A 14350-nucleotide genomic window follows, 5' to 3' on the forward strand; every position below is an offset into this window, starting at 1 on the left:
ACCATCCCAAACTCAGAAGACAAATTGTACTTGACTCCTAAACTTAAATATGAATAGCATTCATACCTAATTTTCACCTATTTTACTTTTGTTTGAAGTTTCTTTAATTTCATTCACTAGCATTATGAATAGTCTGTAATTCTTGAACTTTCTAGACTTTTCAGTTTCTAAGCCTTTATTTTAGAATGCTTCTCAAATAGTTTATAAAAAAATAGATTTTTCATATCTCAGCAATTACTTTACCATCAATAAGAATTTTTCAATATCTTTTAAGCGTCCACTATCACTAATTTCTTTTCTGTAGCTTTGGCAGACAAGTAAATAACTTTCTTCCAATTTTTAGTTTTTAACTTTCTATATCGACATAGAAACTATCAAATGCTTTAAACTTGGTTGCAAGTTTTTTAGCCTCAACGTTAGCTAGCTTTTATACAATATGTTCTCCTCATTTCTAAAACTCAGCCCAATCTTTAAAATATGTCTTCTTCAAAACCTCTACCATCCAAAACCATACTTCCATTTCCCTTCTTTTTCCTCCAACTTTAGTGCCTGTATGTAATCATTGAATTTCCTATATGCGTCTCTACATACTGTTTAATTCTCCTTCAAGTATAAGCTTTATTCATACCATACTACTTGAAGACATTAAAATATATAGATTTGAGTATCTAAGTTCCTACAATCAATTTAATATTATAATATAATGTCTCCTAACTTCAACCATAATTTCTTTTCTATTTTTATGCTTTAACTGTGTTAGTATCACATTCAAAACCTATATTAGCTATGTCTCAACCATTTTCCTACATATTTTATTTTCGTTAAGCATGTTATGCTTATTTTCTCCTAATCATTGCATCTACCAAATCTAACCCTTTCTCTTGAAATATTCCTGTATCATAAGTTGCTAACCTAATCCTATAACCATAGACTAATTTCTTTACTCTTATCAGTCCAGACATATGAAAGAATCCTGTCTTATTTTACATCACATCCTGCTAATGTTGTAAGGTTGCTTCGATATGACCTATCAACCCACCCTTTGCATATGAAAATATCCAGGTGTACTAACAGTTGACCGCCTAGTCACAAAAATGTTGGTGAGGTTTATGCTGATTAGGGTTGCCGTTTTTATGGAAGGTTGTCAAGATTTGGTATGACAGGACTAGTTTGTGATAACCAATATGGTAGGCTCATCTAATGCACATTACAGAAACAGTCAATTGTCATCCCCTGATATGGCTGGTATGTAGTCAAATATTTTTAAAACGATAAGAGCACGGAAGATGATAAGGTGACATGGACACATTTAAGGAAGATGACAAATAAATTCAGTCAAGATGAATTGATGGTTAAGAAGAAAAAGAGACCAATAATAACTTTTATTTAGACAATTTAGAATTATTTTTTTAACTACAATGATATTATCAATGATGCATTGTTGAAGTTAAATCAAAGAAGAAACTGTAACTTACCCAGTAGCTAATATTTTATTGGCAACTGCAGTCTGTGAAACTGGTATTTATGGTGAAATTGTGAGTTCGACTGATGCCATCAGAGATTGACAGAGGGCTACTTGTTGATTAACTCTATCCTGCTCTAGGACATTAAGGGGAAGAGTGGAAGCATTGATTGAGTCAATTTTTTTCTGAGCAATTTGTTGTTTGATATCATGTTTCTGATGTCCTTCCAGTGTGGTAATTTGAATCTTTAACATGCCGAAACAAGACAAATGATTCATGCTTTACTTATTATTTGGTTTTGGTTTTGAATTTTAATGTTATTTCAAATGATAAAAATTGCTCTCAATCTACCATTAAATCTTTGTTATCCAGTAATATTCATATGTAAAATAATGGGAAATTATGGGATCTATGTTCGACCATCTCTTCCTTGACCTAATTTTCTTGTTACCTGAAATTCTTAATTTGCATATTAGTGAATAATTAAACTTTCAACTCTCTGTGGACTTGCTTTCTCTCATTCCTAATGCCACTGGTAATAATTTTTATTTTTTTTCAGAAACCTGGTGGTATCATCGCCCTTCTTGATGAAGCTTGGTATACATCTGGACTCTGACAATTCTTTTTGGTGCTTCACCTTTGCTGATTAGTTACTACTTCAAAAGAAAGGAACTAAGAATAGTGTGATAGTTCACTTGTTTTTTTTTTGTTTATCATATGTTACTTTAGTTATTGTGAATTTGTGACTGATCTAGCTTTTTCTTTCTAATGGTATATGAGATAGCATGTTTCCCAAGTCTACACATGAGACGTTTGCTCAGAAATTGTATCATACATTTAAAAGCAACCAGAGATTTGCCAAACCAAAGCTTTCTCGTACAGATTTTACAATCTGCCATTATGCAGGCGAGGTAACTGTAATCTTATCCTGTACTTGCATGTCAATTTACATGGTATGATGGTAATTGAGTGTTATCTATGTTTCTTGTTGATAGGTAACATATCAAGCTAATCATTTCTTAGACAAAAACAAAGATTATGTGGTATCGGAACATCAGGATTTGCTCAATGCTTCTTCATGTCCCTTTGTGTCGGGGTTATTCCCTCCACTTCCTGAAGATTCATCGAGGTCATCCAAGTTCTCTTCTATGGGATCACAGTTTAAAGTAATTTTTTTCTCTTAATATAATATTATGTTGATTTCTGAAGTAGTTGAGCTACTGACTTTTCCTTACAGTTCTACATCTGTCTTATGTGGGTTTTAATAGCTTCTTTATTTACGTTATGTTTTAGCTTCTGTAGAAGGGTTTCTTTTATCTTAAACATTCTTGAACAAAATCTCCATAAGTAGCTCCTTTCCTCAATAGCATCCATGTTAGGTTTAAGTTTTTTCTGATTTGATTTGCGTTTATCTTTGCTTTCAGAGTTGATACTGTATGCCACTAATTTTCTTTCTCATTTCCATATGCTTCTTCCACAATTCCACTGCATTCAATAAACAATTTGATTTAATTCCCAATATTTGTTTAGATATTTGGTGAAGGAATAAAATGTTTTTTTTAAACTTTCTTTTCATTTTAAAAATACATTTGCACCACATATATCCTTGGTCCCCATTGATTTATATGGTTGGCTATATTAGATATCTAATCGTAAATACCATATATCATAGGGGTTGACGTGTAAAATTACAATAATGAATATACATACAAGTAGGGGGAACTACCTTGGAAAGGAAAACCCTAATAATTTACCAAGTCTCATCTCATGTATTGCGACTTTTAGGTGATGTTTGGTACACGGATGTGGGAATGGAGAATTAGATTCATTCCCAAACCTTGTGTTTAATTGATAGGAATGAGAATTAAGGGTGCGTTTGGTTCTTTCCTAATAATAGGAATCGGAATGAGAATCATAGTATTGTGGAATGGGAATGAGTATAAACATGGATATCACTCTTAAAAGTAATGTTTGGTTAATTGAATATTTTCTATCGGAATAAATCAAAATTTCCTTTTTTATCCTTAAAGGAAAATAAGAGAAAAAAATAGATGTGAGAGAAAGTTGAATGTGAGAGAAAAATATGATAAGAGAGAAAGTATAATGAGAGAGAAAGTATAATGAGAGAGAAAGTGTGATGGGAAAGAATGAAGAGAGAGAAAGTGTGATGGGAAAGAATGAAGAGAGTGTGATGGGAGAGAGCATGATGATAGAATATGAGAGAGAAAATATGATGAGAGAGAAAACATGATGAGTGAGAAAAGATGATGAGAGAGGATGAAGAGAGAGAAAGTGTAATGAATAAAATGAGAAGAGAGAGTGTGATGTGAGAGATTAAGGAGAGAGAGAAAGCATGATGAGAGAGAAAATATGATAAGAGAGAAAGTGTGATGAGAAAAATAGGAAAGCGAATGTGATGGGAGAGATTGAAGAGAGAGAAAGTATGATGAGAGAGAAAGTGTGTTGAGAAAAAAAAAGTGTGATGGGAGAGATTGAGGAGAGAGAAAGTGTGATGAGATAAAAAGAGAAAAGAGAGTGTGATGTGAGAGATTGAGGAGAGAGAAAGTATGATGAGAGAGAAAGTGTGATGGAAAAAAAGAAGAGAGTGTGATGGAAGAGATTAAGGAGAGAGAATGAGAGAAAAAGTGTAATGAGAAAAAAAGAGGAAAGAAAGTGTGATGAGAGAGATGAAGGAGAGAGAAAGTGGGTGATAAAATAAGAAGAGAGAAAATATGATGAGAAAGAACAAGGAGAGGGAATGTGATATGAAAGAAAAATTAAATAAATATATTTTGATATTTGATATTTGATATTTGATATTAAGGGGGAAAATTTTAATTTTGGTTCAAGAATATTTTTGGAATAAGGGAATATTTTGATTGTTGAAAATAGCTTAATGACTCGTTGAAGGAGGAAGATATGGGAATGAGTCATTACCCAATTATAAGGATTCATTCCTTTATTTGTATTTCCATTCTTATAATCCAAATATCAACAATGACAATCAATGATTGTTATTCTCATTCTCCACTCTTATTCCCCTAAACCAAACGACCCCTAAGATTTTGGAATGAAACCCAAAAACTTGGGTATTGATGAAACTCACCTCCTCCCTTGGGTTTCACCATATCCAAAAACTTAGATATCATCTAAATTATTTTGAATGGAAATACCCTTAATATATTTATTTAATTTTTCTTTAATATCACTTTCTGTCTCCTTCATCACACTTTCTCTATCCTTTTCTCTCTCATCATGCATTCTCTTCCATCACATACTCTCTTTCCTTATTTTCTCTCATCACACTTTCGCTGTCTTAATTCTCTCCCATCACACTTCCCCTCGCATCATACTTTCTCTCTCATCATACTTTCTCTCTCCTCAATCTCTTCCATCACATTTTTTTTAATTTTCTCACATCACACTTTCTCTCTCATCATGCTTTCACTCTCATCGTACTTTCTCTCTCCTTAATATCTCCCACACATACTCTCTCCTCATTTTCTCTCATCTCACTTTCCTTCTCTTCATTTTCTTTCATCACACTTTCTCTCTCCTTATTCCCTCTCATCACACTTTCTCGCTTCTCATTCTCTCCCATCACACTTTCTCTCTCCTCATTCTCTCTCATCACATTCTCTATCTTTTTCTTTCTCATATTTTTCTCTCACATTCAACTTTCTCTCACATCTAATTTTTTCTCTTATTTTCCTTTAAGAGTAAAAAAGGAATTTTGATTCATTCCGATAGAAAATATTCAACTAACCAAATATTATTTTTAAGAATAATATTCATGTTCATACTCATTCCCATTTCATAATACTATCATTCTCATTCTCATTCCTATGAAAGAACCAAACACCACCTTAGTGTCAATCTTTTCATACGAGAGCATCTCTGGCGAGTGAAGCTTGTTAGTTTGTGATTTCCATCTTGGCTACATTGCAATGCCTCTAGCAAACCATCTATGTTCATTGCACATGGTGAGCAATACTAATACCCTATGACTTTGAGTGCCAAATACATCTGCTACTCGAGCTAGTGCTTTTCTCAAATCATGGAATTCTTGCACTACCAGTCGACGATGCTCATTATGTGTCAGTGAAACGACCCATAACTCCCTTCCTAAGACATCCAACATATAGCATACCACATTTACTTTAAACCCAAAGAAAATTTTATCACATGCAAACTTCAATTCTCAACATATATCTTTCGAATGAAAATTTCTTAAGCTTCCAATGACAGAACATGAGAACATAAAACAAATAGTCTCCAACTCATATCCACCTAACAATCAAAAGACTACATTTATTAATATACTCTTAAGCCCCTAGACAGTGTGCTATGCATTCCATCTCATCACTTCACCCCCACGCCCTCTATCACCTCCTTGGTGTGCATCTCCTACACCTGTAGCATTTACATTGTGAGTTCATTGACCCGTAAATATATTCTCCACAAGTAGGTATATGATGAAAACAACAGAGCAATATTTAAAATTAGGAATTATGAACATGAACTTTCTTTTATAATTTAACTTCAATCAAAATCAAGCATGCTATAATATCCACAATAAAAGAACTTCAACATCATTTAATAAGAGTACAAGGGGCATTTGATAACATACACAATAAGGGAAAACTTCAACATAATCTACCATCAGTAAGTAAAACTTCAACATAATCTACCATCAGTAAGCCTGGTGCCCTTGTGGTAACCTTTATTAGAGCACAGTCATTCAGTCCATATTCATGACCTGTTGGGAGGTACCTCCTAGGGGAAACTATATATCTGTCTAGCCGAAGCCATCATACATTGCATTAACAATCATGTTTGGAAAGGTCCTCCCTGGAGCTCATCCCAGGACACCAATCCCGTATTGTCACCGCTTATGCACCAAATTTTTCAATTATTCATGTTGGAGATTCCTAACTTCAGTCTATCATAACATATAAGAGATAACATGCATAGATCATGCCATTAAGTCATACAAGAAATAATCAAATAAACAACTTCTTTTTCATAATATAAAAGAAGAAACCTACATAATTCATACCATCAAGTCATAACAAGAAATAATTGAAAGAACAATTACTCACTTCATATCGTAAATCAGCATTCATTCCCCTCTCCCTAATCCATCACAAGCATTGAACTACAATGGGTTACACTAAGAACTATCCAGCAGTACAGAAGCAAATAAAAGAACTAAGCGCTTCGTAACCCACAATTTAGCTCACCCACACCGTATTCAGAATTTCAAATGCAATAAGAAAAGAAAACATCATCATTCGAACTCAAGCCTATCGAAAATCTGTCCAGAAATTTTCGGCAGAAATAATGGAGAATAGAACATCATTGATCAAGCTCAATCCATCACAAATCTATCCAGCATTTTCGAAAAAACATAGCAAGGGGGAAAAAAAAACCCATCATCCAAAGCCTAAAACCACCCACAAACTGTCTATAAATTCATAAGCAATAGGAAGCTTCAAAATCATCTCCGACCAACCCCTAAACTAGCAATAATCTGCCCCAAAACTCCTAGAAACATGGGAAGGAGCATAACGTCACCAGTCCATGCCTAGTTCACCAAAATCCTGCCCCAAAGCTCAAACCAACAAGAAAAGCAGGGCAACATAGAAAGAAACAGTTGCAAACCCCTAAATCCAAAGCAGAAATCGAACAACTCACAAGGAGAGCCAAACATCAAAGAAAATCCACATTGTAACCTAGTCATAGACTTCAAACTCACTATAAATCCTGGATCCATCCCAATGGAGCAAGGCAATTACAAGAAGCAATGAAATCATCACAAAAATTAACACCCCGCAACACTACAATCCAGATCAGAATGAAAGAGAAATCCAAAAATCCCTAAGCGCCGAAGCAAGGCCATTCCGAGTTTGTTTTTGCAAGCCATCATGAAAAACCACTCATCCCATAACTACTAGGAAAACTCTAGTTGCCTTCCTTGCGATTTGAAGGATAAATCTCGGCTTCGGTACAATTCAAACCTTCAACCTAACAACCCTGTCAGAAGCCCTAGTCCGCAAGTGCTTGTGCCACCGGTAGCACCCTCGTCCCAACAAGGTGGCGCTGGCATGGAAGGGCGAAAAAGAGGGGCGACGACGAAGAAACGCGAGAAGAGGAGTCGGGATCGCAAGAAAATGAAAGGGAACAGTACCCTTAGGTATTTATACTAGGTTTCATTAATCCCAAACTTAGGCTTAATTAATCACAACCCTAGGTTTAAGTTAATTCCAAACCATGATTAATGGATCAAATCCAACTCCTAAACTAAGTTTCAATCTCTCAAAATATTCCGACCAATTTTGATTTAAATCCATGAAATTATTCATAAATTTCCATAGGCAAAACTTCTTTCATAGAACACCCATTATTTTATATTAATTATTTTGTCGAATCTCACATTCTCCCCTACTAATAAAAATTTGATCCCCAAATTTCCTACTTCATCTCTAACCCTAGGATCCACTCCGCAATACGAGTAGAAAAAGTCCACACTTCCGTATTCAAATTCTAGAAGTTGGTGTATGCTTCAACTAGCACTAGAGAACAAAATCTCTAACTGTCACGGGACAAGATTCCCTTATACAGCTACATGATGATTTACTTCTAAAATAGATGATCACTACTCTGTTGGTTATGAACTCACTATACTTCCACTGCGCCACTCTGTGATTCCACCTCCACTTGTTGACGCACTAAACATTGCGCTATGAAATTCGCAATGTCTTTCTTCAAGCCAAACTGAATATTCCTCTCTCATATCACAACCACATCACATAACCTAGTAGCATGTCACAATTTATAAGAGATATAACATCCAATAATAAATGGTCAACTGATCCCTAGTGTTTTGGCATAACCATCAATAATTATGAATCAATATTCCTCAACCATATTATATCCACAGTCAGCAATTATCCATGAGATTAAATCTATACAATGAAAGAAAATCTTGGCAGATGTCCTTTATACCATACTATGTTCCACCATTTATCGCTGGATCTATTCCGTTAGTCCTACAAAGCTTCACAAGCATTCACAAGAAAGAATCATTCTTGTGAGAAATTCCAAACAATCACATCCTTCTCATCCATCCTATTGAGTCGTTTACATGCTAAATATTCAAGCATCCTTCAGTAATCAATCACTCAGCACTAACAAATAAAAATCAGAACTTCACATTAACAGAACTGAATCCAACAAGGGAACTAGGACCCTATATCTTGAAGAACATTTGTTCTATAAGGGTTCCAAAATTCAGATATGTACACAGACTTCTAAAACTTAAACGATTCAGAATCAACATTTAGTTCCTATAAATCTCAGTTGAAAAGGCATGCTGCAAATCCAGTGATATGGCACAGAATAGTGTGCCAGAATTCATTCTGTCAGTAAGGCAGTGGAGAGACTCGTTTAAGGTTCAGAAGTTGAGAATACTAGAGATCATCTAGGCTTTACCAAAGCTAGCAGTGGTGAACTCCAACAGAATCCAAGGTCAGCGAGACGGAATATCACAACACATCTGGATTGAATCATCCTCTTCTTACCTCAACATTCCAGATTTTATTAGAGCGGATTTCTGAGTTAACTGCTGATAGAGGTACTTGTCCTTGTTATAAGTTGTTCAAATGCTTGGGTTATTTTTGGTATTTTAATATCTATTGTGTATGATTATATAGATCTGCATTGTTAACCTAAATATTTTATGATTAGCACATGCTGATTTAGTGATTTTTGATACGTGATGTATATAGACTGCCATCATCAAAGATTTAACTAGTTTTCAACTTGTTTGTTCTATGGGTAAATCTTAGTTACAACTTCAAGCTTTGATGGAAACTTTGAGCTCTATGCAACCACATTATATTAGGTGTGTGAAGCCAAATAATGTTCTCAAACCTGCTATATTTGAGAACTTCAATGTCATCCAGCAATTGCGATGTGGAGTAAGATCCTAACTTAATGCAACCTGTTTCTCAATACTATGATTTTTTGTTCTTGGCATCAGCTTTTGCTTTTCTTTTATTTGCTTCATCATTATAGGGAGTTTTTGAAGCAATCAATATAAGTTGTGCTGGTTATCCTACTCGAAGAACATTTTATGAATTTCTCCACCGATTTGCCCTTCTTGCACCAGAATTTATGGAAGAAAAGTATGTTATTTGATTCGTTCGGAAATATGCTTAGTGTGCTTAATACTATTTAATAATGGTTGTTATGAAATACTTCATTTGATTTGACCGCTTTCATCTTAATTTTCTTGATAGTTATGATGACAAGATTGTCTGTCAAAAGATTTTGGACAAAATGAGATTGAAAAGTTACCAAGTAAGTTCAATTTGACACAATTGTATCATTTCTGTTCCTATACACACACAACATTATTTATTGGCATTGTGAAATTTAATAAATTATAAAATAAAATGTTCAATTAGAAAATATTAATAAACGAATAAATACTGATGTTATATCAATAAACAATATTTTTTAAAAGAAATATCTATTACTTTTAAATGGTTTGAAATAAAATGTTATAAAATATAAATAGTAATAAGCTAAAAAAGACTTTAAAATTAATAAATTTAATAAGCATTCAAAAACTATTACAAAAATATTAAATAGTATCTATTTATTTTTTTCCTATTTTTGTTTCTAGCAATACAATTACCATTGCTACATAAATATTTTTTATATCACTGTATGAATAGATCTCTAAATTCTAAATACTATTATGATGGACAGCAATATGAGAATATATGACTTCGATGTCAGTGGTAAATAAAATAAGTTAACTTGTTAATCCTGTTATTTGGACGATAAAATTTGAGATGTGAAAAAAGAGAAAAGGATTCACTAAGGCCATGCAGGCAATTGGTAGTATATCTTGACATTTCAAGAAATATTCTAGTATCATGGAGAGAATTCATTTGAATATTCTAGGCAATTGGTATTATAATAAAGGCACTTGTATAAAATTCTTCAGTTTGCCTGGAGAGAATTCATGTGATTGGATTTGTGAATCAATAAAATTTCACATTAATCAATGTCAATAATTTTGTAATAGATACTATTTAAATTGTTGTTCTTATAAAATTTAGATGTTTAAATTTTTTGCTCCTAAATGGGAATCTGTTTTATTAACATCTTACAGTTGTTTACAAGCCTTGAATAGTAACTATTAGTCAACAGGAAGAAATGTTTATGAAAAAAGAGTGGATATTATTAGGATTATGAGTGCCTGTTTGAGAAGGAGATGATTTTCTATATTCTTCTGCAATTGCCTCTTGCCTTTGAGACTAAAAGAAATTTTTTATATATTGTGATAAGACCTGCAACATGTTAAGAATCAGTTGTGTGGTAAAGAAAAAAAAAACGTGCATAAGAATTAATGTGCTAAAGATTAGAATGCTAAAATGGATGTGTGATGTTAGAAAAAATGGAAAATTATTATTTAAGTTCAATTAGGTTTAGTGCCTATAGATGATAAAATGAGAGAACTTGGCCAAGATGGTATCAACAGTAATAGATTCTATAGTTGGTCAAGTCAAATATAATTAAAGGTGTCATGAGTCACATAGTTGAAATGAGAGAACTAATTTGTTAAGCCCAACTATTGAGCCAAAATATTTAAACCCAAGTTACGAGAAACTCACTGATTCATGCTCATTACTTTCTCTGTTAGCTTGTGTGTGGGATGAAGCTAGGGTGCCATAACCTCTACTTAAAACTTGATGTCTACTTCAAGACTCAAAGTCCAACTCTAATCTCTGAGCATCCTTAATTGACAACATCTGAAGCTTGACGGGGGCACCACCAACATATATAAAACTCTTTGCCTCACTACTGTCTAGGATTAGGGTCGTTGTAATACCAATTGTCACCAATTAATTAACTTTGGGGGTCCAACCGTTGATGAAAAATGATTAAACCTGAGTCAATAGTAAGTCATCCATCTAAACTTAAATCCTCTTTATTAGCCCACAATTCCTCATGTGAGATTCAATTATGGTGTCACGAAGGTATAAGAGATAGAGGTCAGACAGGGAAAACTTTAGTTAGTGCAATGAAAAATTACTACTTGATTCGAATATTACTCATGCTATGTATAACTCAATTGAGGTATAAGATCCATACACTTGATTCCAAATAATTGTGATAAATACAACTTGGTAACATTTGAAGTACATTCTCTATATTTTACTTTCAATCAAAAATCCTTAAATTCTTATTAAACTGTCTTATCATAAATCCAAACTATTTTTATGGTTTACCTTGGCAGCTAGGCAAGAGTAAAGTGTTTTTGAGAGCCGGCCAGATGGCTGAACTGGATGCTCGAAGAGCAGAGGTATTAGGAAGAGCAGCCAGAACCATACAGAGGCAAATCCGGACATATATTGCTCGCAAAGAATTTCTTTTGCTACGGGAAGCATCTATTCAATTCCAAACTTTCTGTAGAGGTATAACCTTATTTGGAGTTACTTATGCTGCTTAATTTGTACTGGAGATTCATGTAAGTGAACCTTCTTTTGTTTATATAGTTTGTTGTATGCCTAACTACTTCATTTTACTAATTATCAACTTTCATTTATTCTTAATGCTTCTCATCTCCATTTCTTCAAAGTCTGACCATGTCTAGGCCCATGTTTTTGATCAATTTCAGTGAATGATGAAATTATAGTATTATCATTTTGGAAATTAATTTATAGACAATTAAAAAACTGTTAATCACATAAAGCCTTGGTTAGACTACACATATGCCCCTTTAGGCATACTTGTTTTTGTAGACTAAGTATTATTTTCTTTTGTAAATGTAGGGTGGTTGGCTTTAGGCATACTTGTTATTGTAGACTAAGTATTATTTGCTTTTGTAAATGTAGGGTGGTTGGCTTGTAAGTTGTTTGTGCAAATGAGGCATGAAGCAGCAGCACTCAAGATTCAGAAAAATTACCATTGCTATATTGCGAGGAAATCATATTTAGCACTTGAAATGTCAGCAATTGTGTTGCAAACAGGCTTAAGGGCAATGTTTGCTCACAATGTATTTAGATTCAAAAAACAAACTAAAGCAGCAATCTGCATCCAGGTACCCTTTTTTTTGTTCCAGAATGTTTATTCTTTTAACTAGAAATGGACCCTGATGTCAGTTTTCTCTAGTAAATATATTTCTTAATTTATTGTGTCTGAGATTGACAATATTGTCTTGTTTTGTACTGAGTTGCTCATCTAGTATTGTGTCATTTTCTCACTTGTAGTGTCGTTGGCATAGCCATAGAGATTATTCATATTATAAGAGATTGCAGAAGGCAACACTTACCTTTCAATGTTCATGGAGGCAAAAGCTTGCTAGAAGAGAGCTCAGAAAACTAAGAATGGTATGGTTATTAAATCTTAATGCACCCTATATATCGTCCACTCTGGTGCTCTTAGAAAATTATCCTTTTAGAGTCTATACTAATTAAAACCATAATGGGAGTATGATTGGAAGTATCTTAGATCGCAATGATTGTTTGGTTCATACTGTATAATGTGTTTGATTCAACAAATGCATTGATAGGTATGTGATGGTGATATGTTTAGTTTTTGGTACCCATTTATTGCATGTTGACTTTAAATTTTCATTTAATTATTTCTTATTTTGACAACTTAATTTGAAAGGATAAATATTGAGAGTTAATCATACAAAAAGTATAATATAATATCTTTTTGATCGGCTACATATATGTTCTCTCTCAATTAAGCTTTATGCAAAATATATCAGTAGTAATAAAAATCAATTAAATTATATAATATAGTATACTTACTCTTCTGTATATACTATACTACATTATATTATCCCATACATTTATAGAATAAAATCGCAATTTCTCTGAAGGAATAATCCCTCTCCACAAGTGGTGAAGTGCAGGATTACTGCCTATTTTGGTTGGTTCACATTCCCATGTTTATGGGCATGTTATTCCGCTAGCATGTAAGATGCCTCAAAATTTCAAAAGAAGAGAAAAATAAAAAATCTGAACCAAACAGAGCAATGTGTCATGTTTATTAATTTTCTAAATTTTCAATTCCCAAGATTTTCAAACTTTTTTTAGTTGTTGTTGTTTTTTTACAAGGATCAAGCATCTTTCGTATAGAAGAAAATAAATTTTATTAGTTGATGAAAAACACTTGTTTCCTTTTTCCTTTTCAATTTTCTATATAGTATGGAAAATGAATATTAAAGAGAAAATTTTCATGGACCAAACAATGCAACCTTCCTACAAAAAGATAGTTCGACATATGTCTGGTTTTTCCATAGGCTGCAAGGGAAACAGGAGCTCTAAAAGAGGCAAAAGATAAGCTTGCTAAGCGGGTTGAGGAATTAACTTGGCGTTTACAGTTGGAGAAACGACTAAGAGTAATTATTCTCTCTTAAGTTGATCTCTTTTCTTGATTTTAGATTTCAAGTGGATGACTGTCTAAATTCTTAAATTTAGATATGTCATACTTCTGTTCTGAATGCATCATACCTATTTACAAGTCGAAATAGTGATATCTTGAGTATGCAGACTGATCTGGAGGAGTCAAAAGCACATGAAGTGCATAAATTTCAGACTATGTTATCTGAGATGCAACTACAAGTTGAAGAGACCAAGTCAATGCTTATCAGGGAGCATGTTGCCGCACGAAAAGCTCTAGAAGAAGCACCTCCTGTTATTAAGGAGACCACTATCCTGGTTCAAGACATGGAAAAAATCAATTCATTAACAGCTCAAGTTGAACAGTTGAAGGTAGAATTGCTAATTTCCTTCTGCTAGTATTGCTCCCCTGGATGGAAAAAGTGAATATGTTTGGTATTATGAAGATAAGAAAAG

The 14350-nt window shown here is 33.5% G+C and overlaps 1 protein-coding gene across 1 annotated transcript in view; it reads left to right on the plus strand.

The window, feature by feature from the left end:
* The window catches only part of LOC121970786 (myosin-17-like), a 31961-nt gene that overhangs the window by 13355 nt on the left and 4256 nt on the right, over nucleotides 1–14350 (plus strand). The window contains exons 16-24 of the mRNA XM_042521748.1: nucleotides 2459–2629; nucleotides 9314–9445; nucleotides 9543–9652; nucleotides 9767–9827; nucleotides 11779–11956; nucleotides 12377–12582; nucleotides 12752–12871; nucleotides 13795–13893; nucleotides 14045–14266. Of these exons, the coding sequence (XP_042377682.1) occupies nucleotides 2459–2629; nucleotides 9314–9445; nucleotides 9543–9652; nucleotides 9767–9827; nucleotides 11779–11956; nucleotides 12377–12582; nucleotides 12752–12871; nucleotides 13795–13893; nucleotides 14045–14266 (1299 nt within the window). The remainder of the gene's footprint in view (nucleotides 1–2458; nucleotides 2630–9313; nucleotides 9446–9542; nucleotides 9653–9766; nucleotides 9828–11778; nucleotides 11957–12376; nucleotides 12583–12751; nucleotides 12872–13794; nucleotides 13894–14044; nucleotides 14267–14350) is intronic.

Source organism: Zingiber officinale, chromosome 1B, assembly GCF_018446385.1.
Source record: "Zingiber officinale cultivar Zhangliang chromosome 1B, Zo_v1.1, whole genome shotgun sequence".
Lineage (NCBI taxonomy): Eukaryota > Viridiplantae > Streptophyta > Magnoliopsida > Zingiberales > Zingiberaceae > Zingiber > Zingiber officinale.